Here is a 16,792-nt window from a genome sequence, read left to right on the forward strand (position 1 = left end):
ATTGTTAATTACGATGAAAAAATATAATTTTCTGTCAAGTAAATGGAATACATTTATTTTTTTTCTACCTCAGAGTCTGAGGTATAAATCACTGTCAAAAGACACCTCTCCGTCCAGAGACTACTCAGGGATGCCTGCAAAAATGTAGCAGCCCCTGAAATTGCCCACTGATGGCAAAACATGAGGTGCAAAAGTGAATATGGAGGAAAATTCAAATCAGGGATGCCTGTTCAGGCAAAAATTAAACCTTCCCTGAAATTGCCTGAAGATGGCAAAACACCAGTGTCCACAACAGACACATTTCTCCTGCCCGTAACCATACCTCCCAACTTTTAAGTCTTATGAAGAACAACATTTCCATAAAGGGGAAGGGCTTCGCGTAAAACGGGGCGGGCTTCATGTAAAACGGGATGGGGCCTCGCAGCAGCCCCCATTTACGTCACTGGGGGAGCAAGCCCAGCACTCTCCAAGATGCTGGGCAGCCCCCAAGCACACCCTACACTGGTGAACAGATGCTATGCGCACAGCATCTGTTCTACCTCAGCTTACCCGGTTTGTGCTTCCCACAATATCCCTCGAACCGCGGGACACTGCAGCCCGCAGGTGGGACAGCGGGACTCCCAGAAAAACAGGACTATCCCGCTGAATGCGGGACAGTTGGGAGGTATGCACAGCTGACACAGTACCCCTGCCCAAAGCTGGCACCATTAGGACACCTATTTAAGACAGAAGGGGTCCCAATGCAATGCTCCACTATGTATGTCCACCATGTCCCTCATCAGTGGACTGAGAGTTAGAAGAGGCTACTAGATATTCTGCCTCTTCAAAGAGGCTACTATACTGGCATACAGATGACCAGCGTGGCACTAGCAGGTAGACCTCCCACCAAATTATATACCTCACATTGGAAGCTTAGTCAGAGATATGAGATATACAAGTTTGCCCAGCTAGCGCGTCCCAGCATACCTTGCCTTAGTTTTGCTATCAGGGCATGCTAAGGCTGTAGCGGGGTGTGTGGTTCAGCAGCGGCTAAGGGGCCACTTATTGCCCACCTCTGCTGCAGAGAAACCCTAGTAAAAAATTACAAATAGGTTTTAAGGAGTTAAACAGGGATCCCAGAAGCACCCGCATTATTTGCCCTTAAGTTGACTAGTCTTTTTGCTAACATGAGAGTGATAGGTCTTAAAGCAACCTTATGGACCAAATGTTGAGGCAAATTCAGTTTTTAAATAACCAATACTGCTGGCCCTTTAAGTTCTGTTCAGAAAGATTGATTCTGCCATAGCTGGGAAGCTAAGCAGTGTGAGACCTGCAGTGGTCTGGATGGGAGACTTTTAAATATATACAACTCAAGGCAATTAGTAATGCCACCCTCATTATTAGCGATGGGCTCACTGGTTGACCAGAGTTTAGCTACGAGGCCTCTTGACATGCCCATTCTGGTAGATGAAGACCTCTTTTGCCAGATTTCATAGGTGAGGTCAGGAGTCACATTAAAGGCCAACAGTTCAAAAACAGAATATGCATTTAAGGGACTTAAACAAAGTTATTAGAAAACTGAAGGCCTGACACCTGAGCCTTTTCCATGTTCCCTTACACTACAAACAATTACAGAACCTATTGAGATTTGCATTTCTAAAAGGTTGGGGAGCATTCACTCAGAACCAGGCAGTGAGAGGCAAATGGTCGACAATAGAGCAGAAGGTTCATATCAATCTGTTTAAGTTAAGGCCAGTCACCTTAATCCTTGAAGCTTTAATTCCCAGTCACCTACAGTATGGGAATTTGCAGTTTAAATTTGTCTGGACAACAACTGTGGTATCTTACCTGAACAGTATAGCACACACTTGTTCTCTGTGACACAAGCCCTAGAGATTAGGAAATGGGCCATTCAAAGGCTATTCAGATAACAATTGTCTTCTGGGAAAACTAAATGAACTGGACAATTCTCCATTGACACCATCTGATTTTGGGCAATGTTACCTTAAATTAATGGTTCAAACCTTCAGGGGTTCCTTGAATAGATCATTTTGCAAGTCTTTTCTAAAGCTCATGTTTCCACCTTGGTGTCTAGAGTGTAGAAACAGGGAGCATTCAAGGGGGATGTAATGTCTTTTCCATTGTCAGACCTTCTCACATATGTTCTCCCACCACTTGCTTTTTACTGAAGATATTATACAAAATGAGAGCAGACCAGTTATCCCATTTAATACTGGTTTATCATCTCTGGCCATCCACGGTATTGTTTTCTCTAATCAGTTAGTTGCGCAAAATGCCCAGAATTCCTCTGGAACTCTCCAAAAACTGCTTCCAGGCTACTTTAGATCTCCAGGACAAGTTACCACTGTGCATATTGGGAATAACATGAATAGGCTACTAACAAGATTCAAGATTGTCTTCTACAGTAGCTCTTATCATTGCCTCACTGAGGCCATGCAATGACCAGATATTCTACCAAGATTGGAGAATTTAATGTACGGCATAGTACTGCTACTGTAATACAGCTAGAATAGCTTCTCTCCTTCCTGGACTTTCTGGCTGCCAAATATTAAGCAATTTTTCTCTGTTTCTTCTTTTCCATTGTTGATAAGAACCTATGTAAAAAGAACTGCAACATCATTTACCACGTTGGAGATTCCCAATTTCAATTGAGGACTCCGATTTTCAGTTTGGTATCATTGTATTGCAATTTCATTATTCATTAAGTGGTTATTAGTCATTTTTTGGAGTGCGCAGAAGTTGGGTTTGTCTGTTTGTGTGTTCAATTAAACATACTGCTCCACTAAAAGGTGGAGTTATTTATTACTTGCTATTAACCCTTTTAAGGGACACTCCTTCTGGGATGCTGCCATCTCTAGTGCAGTAGCAAAAGTTATGTTCCTACATTCCATAATTGTGTAGTATTCAATGTAGTACGCACTGCGCTAATAAATGATATACCAATAAAGCTGCTTAATTGGTGATCAACAATCACACAAATAAGATAAAATCAAGCGCTTGTATATGTTTTTTATACAAGTGTAGCACAATACCTGTGAGAAAGAAAGGGGTTATTAAATGCGTGTTTATAGCTGCTCTTGCAAATGTGCACAGTGTAATATTGTATCCAGGGTTCCGATTGTAGCCAAATAACAGAAGAACATGCAGTGGAAGGTAGCGTGTGTTGGAAACTAACTGTCCCTATCTGCGCTTACCTCCGCTTTCTCAATGCAGCTGCCGACGGCTGTTTCCCTTCTCGTGCACGGACGCTCCGTCTCCCGCTGCTTGCAGTAGGAATCTCTCAGTCTATGTCTGCTTGCTTTGTGTGGTGCTGGAGCGCTTTGCTACACATGCTGATGTCCACTGCTCTCAAGGATAGCTGAGGTGGTTCCAGGTCTCCCTTTTTATTTGGAAAACTTTATTGTTTAATTACAAAGGAGGATCAATTAGATCCCTACGTTAAAATAGCGGTAACCATGTGTTTCATTTAACATGGTACTACTACATATAAAAAGGTTTTTATAAGAAGTAAAAAATAAATTCTGGTATTGCGCTTTTAATGTATAGTAATTATGTTATGTTAAGATATGTGTCATGATAATAGATGTTGTGATATATCCAGATAGAAAAATGTATTAAAATATATATTAGTAAACAAGAGATACTTGGGTCAATAGTTAAATTTCTAGAAAGGCATTGATTTCAATGTTGATATTTAGTCCTTTTGGTTCAAGAGTCTGCATGTAATAGATCCATTCAGTTTCTTTTTTCTTTAATGTTTGTATTAAATCTCCTCCTTGCTAGTGTTTGTGGATTTTTTGAATTCCTATAAATTTTAAATCTGTTAGATCTGTGTTATGGAAATCCAGGTAATGTTTAGACACACTATGAGTCTGTAGTCCTTTTTTGATACTGTATATATGCTGTGCTATTCTGGTTTTTAATTTTCTTTTCGTTTGGCCTATATATTGATAGCCACATTTACATTCCAGCATATATATCAGGCCTTCTGTGTTGCATGTGATCATATCTTTAATCCTATATTCATTTTGTGTAACATTTGATGCGAAATAGTTGTGGGTTGTGTTGTTGATTTTTTCGTAGTTCTGCACGGTAAGCAGTTTAGACAATAGAAGCAACCTTTTTTCTTTGTTTTGTCAGTTTTCGGTTCTTCAGTTTTGATATAGCTTTTTACCAATTCGTGTCGTAGGTTGTTCGCTGTTTTGTATACAATACGGGGTCTGTCTTGTACGAAAGGTTTCACCTGGCTGTCTAGATGTAAAATATGCCAATGTTTTTTGAGTATGGACTCGAACAAATGTTGCTGGCTGTTAAATTGAGTGATAAAAACCATTTTGAATCCTTCACCATCTCTTGTGCCTTTGTATTGTATAATTTTGTTTCTGTCCATATCCACTACTTTTTCTATTTTTTTGTGAAATGTTTGTTCATTGTATCCTTTTTGTAAAAACTTAATTTTAATTTCTTTGCTCTGCTTGAGGAAGATTTCTTTATGGGAGCAATTTCTACAGAGTCTCTTAAATTGTTCTCCAGGAATAATTTTTAACCATTGTATATAGTGGTTGCTGGTTCTTGATAGTGTGTTGTTACCACTCACTTCTTTTGTATGGTTTCTTGTGCGTAGTTGGTTATTTGAATGTAGATTTCCAAATCCAAATAAATTACTTTTTCTTTGCTGTTTGTGGAAGTGAATTCTAATCAGAAGGTATTTTTTCCCAAGAATTCTAAAAATTCTTCTAGTATTAGTCCTGATTCGTCCCACACAAATGTGAGGTCATCTATATATCTTTTCCATAGAATAAGGTGACTTTTGTATGGGTTGTTGTTCCAGATCTTTTCTTCCTCCCACTTAGCTACAAAAAGATTTGCGTAGCTATGTGCGAAGGACGAACCCATTGCGGTTCCCTTCATTTGGTTATAGAAAGATCCATTATTCCAGAAAAAATTTCGATATAAAATATAGTCAATGCAGCTCATAATGAAGTTAATTTGGGCATTCGGTAAAGATGTGTTATTAGAAAGGCAGAATCTGGTTGCCTCACAGCTGATGTTGTGGGCTATACATGTGTATAAAGATCGTATGTCACTTGTACACAACTCCAACACACGTTACCTTCCACTGCATGTTCTTCTGTTATTTGGCTATAATCGGAACCCTGGATACAATATTACACTGACTGTGCACATTTGCAAAAGCAGCTATCAACACGCATTTATTAACCCCTTTTTTTCTCACAGGTATTGTGCTACACTTTTTAAAAAAACATATACAAGCGCTTGATTTTATCTAATTTCCTACATTCCATAAGGCATACCACTCGTTGGTCCTTTGAGCATACATTTGCCAAGCATTATTGGAGACCAAATGATCTTCCAAGCAACCAAGTGTTTACAAACAGTAGTTTGTCCTGCAAACTTTCTTTGTTCTAGGGAATAGGATTGCCACCTAGCAACAGCACCCACCCTACACCTTGCTAGGTCTGTTGGTTGCTCTGTCCAGAGTTGCTTCAGGAGATTAATGCCTTTATTCTTTTCCCCTGGGTGGGCCAGGGGAGCATGAGAAAACACAGGCATTAACTGCTAGAGACATCAAATTATTCTCTCTGTCTTATGCTGGGCATACACTATACAATGATATCTGTCCAATCTGGCTGGTTGGAATAAAAACCTGGTAATAAATGGGAGCAAATGACAGTCGATCATATGGTTATAAACACTGGAAAATGGACAAAAAACAATTGTTCAAATTGGTTAAATTCGTGTGTTTTAACCAATTTGTCTGAAGGACCATTTTTGTCGGTTTTCCAGTGTTTGTGAGCAAATGGTCGATTGTCATTTGCTCCCATACATTACCGGATTTTCATTACAACCAGCCAGATTGGACAGATAATTGTATAGTGTAGCATTACAATTTGGTTGTCCAAATTATGATCAAATTAGCATCTGTTCTTCTCTTTTCTGCCATTTGGGCCTACAGGTGTGCCTAGCTTGTGGATGTTCTTCATGTTGTCATGTTTATAGAATTTCTTCATTGCATTGTTCAAGACCATTTTTTGTAACCAGTTCAGTAAATAATTTAACTTAGAAAGATTCATGTCAGTGTCTTCTTTCCTCGTGTTAGAAGTGATAAACTTTCCTTCATTATCCAAGTCTAAGCTTGAGATTGCAATCAGTAAGCTTCCAAAAAATCTACCTGAGGGCGGGCTTAAGTGGTCACATACCCATTAGCTCAGAACAGGTGCCCGGCGCTGTTCGGGAGGCTTGCTCATTATCCCACCAGCTGTTGCTAGGTGGCAATCCTATTTCCTAGAACAAAGAAAGTTTGCAGGTCATAGATTCCTGCAAACTACTGTATCTAGGGATTCAGTATGATTGACTGCCAGTTCAAATCCTGACAGCGGCATCCCGGCTGCAGTGAAAATCCCAATTGTCCCAAGGTAAGTATTTCCTACCCTATTCTACCACTTAACCCTCCCTTTGGGGTGCCTAACCCTAACCGCCCCCGCCCCCCCCCCCGAGTTCCTAGCCCTAATCCCCTCTCTAAGTGCCTAAACCTAACCCCCCCTTCCCCGCTGCCTAAACCCTAACCTCCTCCCCGTGGGTGCCTTACCCTAACCCTACCTTCCCCTAGCCCAACCCTAAACTCCCGGGGGGGTGCCTAACCCAAAGTCCCCCCTGGGAACCCTAACCCTCCCTCCCTGCGGCTGTCCACGCCCGGCTTACCTTCGATCGGTAAGCTGGGTGTCGGACTCCCGGCGTAGGTAAAAGGACAGGCATTGAGATTTCGACGCCTGTCATTTAACCCCTTGCCTGGATTACAGTCGTGAAACCGACTGTCTGGATTACGTCTGTCGGCTTCCCGACTGCTTCCCGTATCTAGCCACAACTCAATGCTCCAGTAATTCAGGTACAGTAGGAATGTGAGGTCCATAAATTTCATGTATATTTCTCAATATCAAATATATTTTTATTGTTATTAGGGTTTAGTATACAAGGTTTACATTCATAATTTCGACATGTGATTGTCGACATATAGTGTTCAGACATTCATCATGTAGACATCTGATGAGCGGCGTTCCGGTGAGTACCTACCCCTTTCCCTAATCCTTAACCCTCCCCCTAGTGTCTAACCCTCAAGTGCCGCAGCTTAACCCCAATGTCGACATAGAATGTTGGGGTTTCACGTTGACATTTTAGATGAGATCACGCCCCCTTTTGCACAAGCACGAGTATTAATGAGTCCCAAACCGGCGGTGACCATCCTTTGTGACACCACTGCACATTGGTATCCCTCTCCCACCCCCCCCCTTACAGGCTGTGCTGTCTGACATGGTCTGGAGAGGTATACAAATCATGAAAGGCTTTTAATTGTTTTATCCAAAATTGAACAGATGTCTAGATGTATTTATCGGTTTATATAAACCACTTTATATAATTCTTTACAAACTACATAATAGCATGACCCATACCAAGTAGGTCCAGTGTGCTAGCTTACTAATTTACCCCACCTGCCCTCAGGTTGTCCACCTGGTGCGGGCTCCAACATTTTATGTTAGAGAGCTGGAATCTTTGAAGAATCCTTCCCTCACTATTTGTAATGTTTTAGACACTCCAATTATCATTAAAATATGTACACAGAGTCAGAACTCATTATTTTTATGTGGAAAGACTCACAATGGTTATTAAATACAAGACACTGCAAAAGATTGACATGCACAAATATTCTGCTGGATTCCTTGCCATTAAATCAGAATGAGGCTAAAGGCTCATACAGACTTAACGATATGATCCATGAGCGATATCGTTAAGTGTTATCCCTTGAACTGCCGGGCTCAATGTCGGGAATGATATTGAGCATACACACTGAACAATATTGTTAACAATATCGGTCAGTGATGTAACCCTGCCACATCAACGAACTTGCAGAATATCGTCAGATTGTCCTGTAAGTTCAGGCGATGGAAGTTATCGTTAACGATCTGCAGGAGCGCGCACCGTTAACAATATCGTGCATACACACTGGACGATATTGAACACTATAAACGATAACGATGTTGTTATCGTCCATATCGTTCACTTTATCATCTAGTGTGTATGATCCTTTATACTGAAAATAATAGTGTTCATACTTTACCATGCTGGAACTTGGGATAGTTCCCCAATAACAGGGTGGCTCTTGCATGAATGGACACAATTATTTGGCACCGAAGACATTTTGCACTCGGTTCCAGCTAACTCCCCACACCGTCCTTTAGAGGTACTCACAGTTGTGCTGTGTGTATGCTAATGAGGAGTTTGTTTCCTTACTTTTACCAAGTATTTCATTTGAAAATTCTTCAAAACCTGCAAACACGCTGGCATAACTGGTACCTCCCTGCAGTCTGCTGTTTGCCGCATGGGACTGTGGGCCTGATTCAGACCCCGTCGCTCTGACACCCACAGCTACAGCGAGCGGCCATGATGACCATCGGGCTTGCGACAAGACCCTTGTGGTAGGGTCTCGTGGCCGCAAGCCCCAGAGAGATTTCGGCTCTAACAGAGCCGGAATCTCTCCACTGACATCACTCGTGATGTCAATGGGGCCGCTCCCAAACGACAGGCGTTCTCATGGGAACGCCTCCATTTGGGCAGCCAACCCCCGGCTCCATCGTGCGCATGCGCTCTGGACCACCATCGACCCGGTTGCGAGCGCTCAGTGTTTGCGCCCGGGTCTGAATCAGGACCAGTGGCTGCACTGAAGACTACATCCCCAGAAAACTCTAGGACAGTAAATGGTTTGGCGCAGGTGCAGTGCATCTAAGGAGAGGGGATGCGTTTTACCCATAGGCCATGTCTTTATAAACTAAAAAAACAGATGTGTATATGACAAATAAGAAAGTAACCAAAGTAATAAATCTTACCAGTACCACTATTGCATCATGCAATGGTCCATCTGTATGCACAGTTTCAATATCTTCTTCAATAATGTACTCCCATTCCACACCCAGATCTATAAAGGATCGTGACTTGATTTCTTCACCTTTTCCATTGAGAATGTAATGTCCTGTTGCCTGATTTTTAATGGCTTATGAAGGGAAATAAAGAAAAATACAGTCGTTATGCTCTATTTATCACCAGCTATAATACACCTATTGAGTCATATTAGTACCTGCAGGTTATTGGATTTTAGTTGTGCTGTGCCAATTGTTTTTTCTTTATGGTTAATAATTGTATCCCAAGTAAATGGCAATTCGTTGTTCATGCAATAGTAATGCTATTCTTTGCAATTGTGTTTACTGTATGTATAGCCCCATTATAAGTTTCAGGTGTTTGAGCATATGCTCCATTTATGACTCATACAGCTCTATGGGGTAGATTTACTAAAGCTGTAAGAACAGACATGTTGGGCACAGCACAGACTGTGAAACGACTGCACGATTACAATGTTGTAATCGTGCAGTCTTTTCACAGTCGGCTAGTAGATGTGCCCCTTTAGGCAGTGGGTCTCAAACTCGGTCCTCAGGACCCCACACAGTTCACATTTTCCAGGTCTCCTGGCAGGTGTACTCATTACTTACTGATATATTTTAAAACATCCTCCGGTGGAGCTAATTATTTCACTTGTGATTCTGTGAGGAGACCTGAAAAACGTGCACTGTTTGTGGTCCTGAGGATCGTGTTTGAGAACCTGTGGTCTAAAGCTGGCCACACACTAGACCAACTTACATCCAACCAGCCAACTTGTTGATTGGTTGGAATGAAAATCTGGTAACGTATGGGAGTAACTGATGATCAGCAATTTGCTCCTAAATGCAAGAAACAGATGAAAATGGTCGTCAGACAAGTTTGTTAAATGTTTGATCTAAACTATTTGTTCATACAACATTTTTGGTCCATTTTCCGGCGTTTGGGAGCAAATTGCTGATTGTCATTTGCTTTCATCCCTTACCAGATTTTCATTCCAACCAATTAACTAGTTGGCTGGTTGGACAGATAATCTTTAGATGTGTGGCCAGCTTAAGGCACAGGTTCTCAAACTCAGGGCCTGATTCAGACCTGGTCGCTAAGCTGCGCTCGCTGCCAAAAGGGGCCAGGTATGCAAATCGCGCGATCGCACTGTCTGGCTTAAGGAAGCCCTCTATGTCTTAGAGGCTGACAGCAGTGAGCTTACGCAGGTGTATAAAGCCGCCCACCTTTCTCTCTTAGCACACGTCATCTCCAGGAAGTGTGTGATTAATCTGAAACATCGAGACCCATCGGAGCTGCACGCGGCACTTGAGGTAGCCCCTACCCCACCGCAAGCACTGCGATCAGTTCAGGCTAAAATACAACCAAGTGACGTGTTCAGTGACGCTACTTTGCTAATTATGCACACCCATTAAACTCCGTTTTGATGCTCAGACACGCCTGCGTTCACACATCCACTCCTCCGTTCACAAGCACCTTCCCCTGTCACCACCCACAAACGGCGCTGTCTGTCACTCAAAGTAGCATCCAGTCTGTGTGTTACGAGCACATGATTCCCGGCCGCAGTGACTGGTTCGCGCATGCATACTTTGATGCATATGCATGCGCAGATGTGCGATAATCGCCCCTAGCGAGCGTTCGCAGCTTAGTGACCGGATCTGAATCAGGCCCGCAGTCCCCAGGACCCCAAACAGTGCATGTGGATCTTATAAAATGTGTCAGTGAGTAATGAATACACCTGTGCACCTGCTACATGACCTGGAAAAGGCAACCTGTGTGGGATCCTGAGGACAGAGTATGAGAAACACTGGTCTAAACCTAGCCACACATCTAAAAATTATCTGTCCAACCAGCCAACTTGTTGATTGGTTGGGATGAAAATCTGGTAAGGTATGGGAGTAAATGATGATCAGCAATTTGCTCCTAAATGCCAGAAAATAGATGAAAATGGTCGTCAGACAAGTTTGTTAAATGTTTGATCTAAACAATTTGTTCAAACAACAGTTTTTGTCCATTTTCCGGCATTTGGGAGCAAATTGCTGATTGTCATTTACTTTCATTCCAACCAATCAACTAGTTGGCTGTTTTTACAGATAAACTTTAGATGCGTGGCCAGCTTAGTGTGGCATTAGTGTGCATATTCTGAAAATATGCTCCCTATAAAAGAAGTAAGCATTGGTACACATTACTCATTGAGGGGTAGATGTACAGTACTTAACCTTGAAGATAGATAAAGTAGCAACTAATCAGCTACTAATAGACATTTTTCAGAAACAGCCTGTATAATTACAGTTAGAAGCTGATTGGTTGGTACTTTATCTCTCTCCAAGGCTTAGTGCATCAGTACAAATACAATTGTTTAATTCAGAGGTTTCCAAAATGCAGATATTTGTATTCCAGGTTTTAAGGATATCCATGCTTGAGTCCAGGTGGTTAAATCAAATTGACTGAGGTACTAATTAAGTCACTTGTGCTCAAACATGGATATCCTTAAAACATGGATTGTAATGGCAGAGTTTGGGAACTTCTGGTTTAATTCTTGAGCTTGGCAAGTACAGTGTTTCCCAACTTCAATCCTCAGAGACCCCTAATAGTGCATTTTATACAGATCTCCTTAGTATTACAAGTGAAATAAGTAGCTCCACCTGTGGATCTGTTAAAATGTGTCAGCCAATAGTAAACACTCCTGTGCGTTAACGTGAAGATCTGGAAAACACGCACAGTTATTGGTCCCTGAGGACTAGAGATGGGAAACACTAGGCTAGAGGTTCATACATGAGTAGGCTTGCAAAATCATCCTTTTATTTCGGGACACATATGAATTACACAGATTCTATGACTGGCTGACCTCAAATCTCCATTTCACCTGGCACATAATCTGTGTAATTCACGTTACCCTAAGTAAAGGGATGATAGGGCAAGCCTACACGAGATTTATATTGAAAATTACTAAAGCACGGGTTTGCCCAAACCTTAGGTTTTCATGAATTTTGAGATGCATTTTTCATTTAGTATACTGCACTTTTACAAAGTGAATATCAAATTGCATGATATAGTATTGTAGCTGTGTGAACATGTCTGCTTAGAGCAGTGTTTCCCAACTCCATTCGTAAAAGAAACCTGCATATTTTCCAGGCTGCTCACAAAATCACAGGTGAAATAATTAGTGCCATCTGTGGATCTTTTAACCCCTTCACTGCTGAGGGTTTTCTCTCCTCTGTGCTAAAGTACATTTTGAATGTTTGCACTCACTACATTCCAATATCAATAATATCACTGATGCAGTGCCCACACACACTAAGGGGCATACAGTATGTATCAAAGCTTGATGTAAGATATAATTGTGAGATATATATATATCACCTACCAATCAGCTTCTAACTTACATTTTGCAGGCGGTGTTTAAGAAATTATAGTTTGGAGCGATTGGTTGGTGATATATATTTCACAATTCTATCTCACATCAAGCTTTGATACATATGCCCCTAAACCTTTTTAGAAGACTTTATAATATCATAAAACACCATTAGTCTTTTCAATCATTCTAACTTGTCAAATAAAATGTAAACACAATCACACAAATGTGATTTTTTTTATTTCCATAAACACATAAAAAAATATGCACTTGAAAATGCTAATCCATTTTGCATATGTATATCAGGAGGCAGAAGATTTTTTGTAGCAGTAGATGTACAGCGGGATCCCCTAAAAATATTAGGACATCAGCATGGATGTATTAAGAATATTTAGCATATGGACTATATGGTCTATATATTGATAGCAGAAGGATGACTTTTATGAGTGACATATTTCTATGATGCCATTGTCTGCGCATCGTATACCAAATTAAAGGTCTTGGGCCTGATTCATTACAGATCACAATTGCAACAGCGTACGCAGATCAGCCGATGGTGCATACTGCGCATGCCCCGCAGTGCGTGTGCGTGAGTTAGCATTGCGATTGCACTGCGATCACTTACGCAGATACAAAGCCATCATAAATCAAGGGATGGGACATTAGCATTTTGGGGTGGTGACGGGGGAGTGGGAGAAACGCAGGCGTGCCTGTCCGTTTGAATGCCGTTTCCTGGGCGTGCATAAATTAGCCACTGTGACGTGATACGCAGCTTGAGTACACACTGCGTGTGACGACAGTTGCAATTTCTGAGTAAGGTCTGACCTGCTGTAATTCTGTGTGAGGGTCCGATGTTACTCGATGTTACCGATGTATAAGCAGGTCTGCGAGGTCTTACAGATGTGAGATAGCGGTAGTGGGCGTCTCTATGTTGGCTTTGTGATTGCAAACATTAGCATATTTTCACAACAGAACTGCGTGCGTAATCGCAGTTGCGATCGCAATAGCGATCTGTAATTAATCAGACCCTTAGTACGTAAATTTGCAGAAAAATATTGGCATTGTAATTGGTTGCTTCATTTCATGTGGCAAAACGTCCGCCCACCATTTACTACGCATCACTGTTGTGCTCTGGAAAATGTGGTGAACTCTCCCTGTACACCTGCTGGGTGACCTGGGACATGTGACCTGCTGGGTGCTCTGGAAACTGAGTTATTTGCAGCCACATATATCAGAGTGACTGCAGTGTTATTTCATTATTCACTTTCACCAAACATGCCTAGAGGCCAGCTTCGAGGTGGAACCCTTACAGGTTGCCCAGAGTGAGCAGTTCAAAAATCTTAAACAATGTATAACAAGATCAACTGATATGTTGCTTGCATTGGACAAGACTTATTCGTCACAATACTACTCTATGGGTCCTATGGATGTGCAGTGTGTGAACTGTGGTGCCTACACTTCTTGGTAGAGAAGATTAACGGCCATTTTTCAGACTGCTGTTTTGTTGCCCACTGTGGTTGTTCAGCCATATTTAGCAAAACTCTTTATGACAAATACCCTCAAATTACGGACTCATTATCTCCATAACATCTTCAGTAACTAATATCCATAATATCCTCCATATCTAAAGGATTCCTTAGTTTTCATTAATACAGGGTGCGATATTCTTGTTATTGGATAATAGGTTAATGGGACAGGGTATATATAGCTGTACATGCGAACCGTGACCCCTTGATAAACATGTAGTCATTACTAACGGTCACATTTAAACCATGTAGTGCATTCATTTCTGACACATGGTGAGGTCAATGGCTGGGGAGGCACACATGTATAACAAAAAAACACAGTTTTTATATCAAAACTCTGGAGCATGACAGGTGAGTATGATAGAGGATCGTACAACAGGCAAGGCTCTGCCTACCCTGACTGCACGTCCCTGACACATTCTACAGATCTGTTAGGGGTCCTTGAGGACCACTTTGGTCACCTCTGCCTTGGGGGACTGAAACACATTGGAGAGGGGCCTTTTGAATGTTGCCAACTTTGGACAGTTTCTGCAGTAACAACTTCTGGTGTTTTTGAAATCCCGATGTTGTACATCCACTGTAAAAAATCTTCTGCCTTCTCGTACATATCTAATTGACTGAGGTGTGAGAATCTGAGAGGAAAAGAAGGTGGGTCCAGATACGATAGGAATATATTTCTACAGTATGTGCCCTTTAGTCAACACAAGGCCGTGAGTGCAATGCTTGAGAAGAAGGGGGGAGGAGGGGGGAGGAGGGGGGATTTACTACTCTTTTATTGAACTAAAAAAACTTCAGATAACAGGATTACACTATTTGTATTTGCGTTTTTTTTTTCTGTTTATGTTTGAGGCTTGAACCAACTGGGAAAAAAAGATACTACACATGCACTACAAGGAAAGTTTTTTCTTACCTATATACAGAGGGAATCGGTGTGTAATGCCGGCTGTGGGGTTGCCTCCCCAACGGGGGTTAGGCAAGTGTGCTTACCCTTCCCCCTTCTCCCCCTAACCCTCCCTTCTTGTAACCTAACCCTCCCCACCCAGCACCAATACCCTCCCCATTAGTGCTTAAACCTAAGTCTCCCCCCTTCCCGCCTAAATCTAACACTCCCCCCCCTAGTGCCTAACCCTAACCCCCACCTAGAGGTGCCTAACCCTAACCCCCCCCCCGACAGGGGTTGGGTAAATATACTTAACCTCCCCCCTTCTCCCCTAACCCTCCCTTCTTGTAACCTAGCTTTATTTTGTGCAATGTGAAATACCAATCTTTTGTTTTTAATAATTAGCACATTTTCCAAGGTTTAGGTATATTGCGCTGATTCCCTCCATCTTTTTCCCTCTATATTGGTTTTCAAGGGTTGGTATACCTTGAATTCCAGCTGCATCTTCTGCTTCCCTAGAGGACATAACATTTATTTATACACTATTCAATTTTGAATACAGATGTGTCTTCATACATGATGCAGTCAAAAAGCCGGTGGTCGAAATCATCATCGCTGGTCAGTAGGGCTAAGGTGAAATTTTTTTTTTATCAGCCCTCACTGTGGAGGACGAGTGGACTTGTCCTCTGCAGTTTTAATGTACATTCGAAGGATGAGCCCTATTCATCCTCTGCAGTGATTACATTGTGTCTGTAATGGCACAGTATTGTGCCACAGCAAGGAATATGGAGAAAAGTTTACTAATATGGGCCCTCATTCAGAGCCGTACGCTCTGAGCAGAGCGCACGCCCTGAATGAGGGCCGGGCTCCATTTTCATGGAGCGTCCTCCTGGACGCTCGTATAGCTGTGGGTCACCACCCACAGGCTATACGAGCGTGCTTTGTGATGGCCACGATGGTCGAGACCATCGCGACCATCGAATTTGCGAGCCGGAGCCTGCGGTTGAGGTTTTCAACCGCAAGCTCCGGAGTGATTTTGGCTCTATCAGAGCCAAAATCACTCCCACTGACATCACTAGTGATGTCAGTGGGCCGGATTCTGACGGGAGGCGTTCCCGTGGGAACGCCCCCGTCAGGGAGGCACGCCCCCGGCACGCCCACCAAAGGGGGCGTGCTGTCAATCAACATTGACAGCATGCCCCCTTTGATCGGACACAACGAGCGAAGGACTTTCCTTCGCTCGTCGCGTCTGGCGCATGCGCACGACGGAGCTCCCTCCGTCGTGCGCATGCTCAGTGCAGAACATCGACCCACTTGCGAGCGGACAGCCGCTCGCGAGTGGGTCTGAATCAGGCCCATGGTTTCCTGAGGATTGGAATTTGGGAAACACATATTAACTGTCAACTTTCAGTTCTAACATGTAGTTCAGTAATAACATAAACTTTGGCAAATGTTAAATTCCAATAGTGGGTTTACTTGCTCAGCCAATATGAGACATTCAGAACAAATTAAAATTGCAATCTAATATGTGACTATTTCAATACATACTGTATGTCTAATACATTAATCACAATGCTATCTGGTTCCTACACAATCTTGTTATTTGTGCCACTAGAGGGCAGCAGAGAGTTTTTATTTCTTAACAGTTGACCAGATTGTCAGTTAGTTTAACAAGCTGTATTTTGGCTGCTATTTGTCCAGTGAAGAAGTTGCAGTCAAGGTAAGCTGGCATTCAGTGTTACGTGTCCTCAGATGCCTTGGAAACACTATAGCCAAAAGAGTCATGAAATTTTAAAATGATCCATTAGCCACAGGCATTAGAAATGAATCATTATTATCCTTTTGACAGAACACTATTTGCAAATTCTGTACCTATGTATATTTTGATAACACCACACAATGTATGCAGCATTCTGTCCTTTAGCAATTTGCTTCAAAATAGTATTTACCATGTGATTTATTTGATAAATGGTTATAATAGAGAAACTGCGATTATGCAGAAAACATTCTCTAGTTGTTTCTAAATATAACTCCAATGATGCTTAACCTGCATGCGCTACGGGCTAAAATAATATATTAGTGAAG

General features: G+C 42.1%; 1 protein-coding gene and 1 long non-coding RNA gene across 3 annotated transcripts in view; one reads left to right on the forward strand and one right to left on the reverse strand.

Annotated features, from left to right (window-relative positions):
* Positions 1-16,792, reverse strand: part of ADAMTS3 (ADAM metallopeptidase with thrombospondin type 1 motif 3) — a 281,800-nt gene that overhangs the window by 26,960 nt on the left and 238,048 nt on the right. For both annotated transcript variants that reach the window (XM_088448355.1, XM_088448353.1), the window contains exon 17: positions 8,901-9,064. In XM_088448355.1, coding sequence (XP_088304481.1) covers positions 8,901-9,064 — 164 coding nt within the window. The remainder of the gene's footprint in view (positions 1-8,900; positions 9,065-16,792) is intronic.
* LOC148505401 (uncharacterized) overlaps positions 1-16,792 on the forward strand; it is a 156,801-nt gene that overhangs the window by 16,361 nt on the left and 123,648 nt on the right. The gene's annotated exons all lie outside the window — the stretch shown is intronic.

Source organism: Taudactylus pleione, unplaced genomic scaffold (assembly GCF_031769625.1).
Source record: "Taudactylus pleione unplaced genomic scaffold, aTauple2 ptg000454l, whole genome shotgun sequence".
NCBI lineage: Eukaryota > Metazoa > Chordata > Amphibia > Anura > Myobatrachidae > Taudactylus > Taudactylus pleione.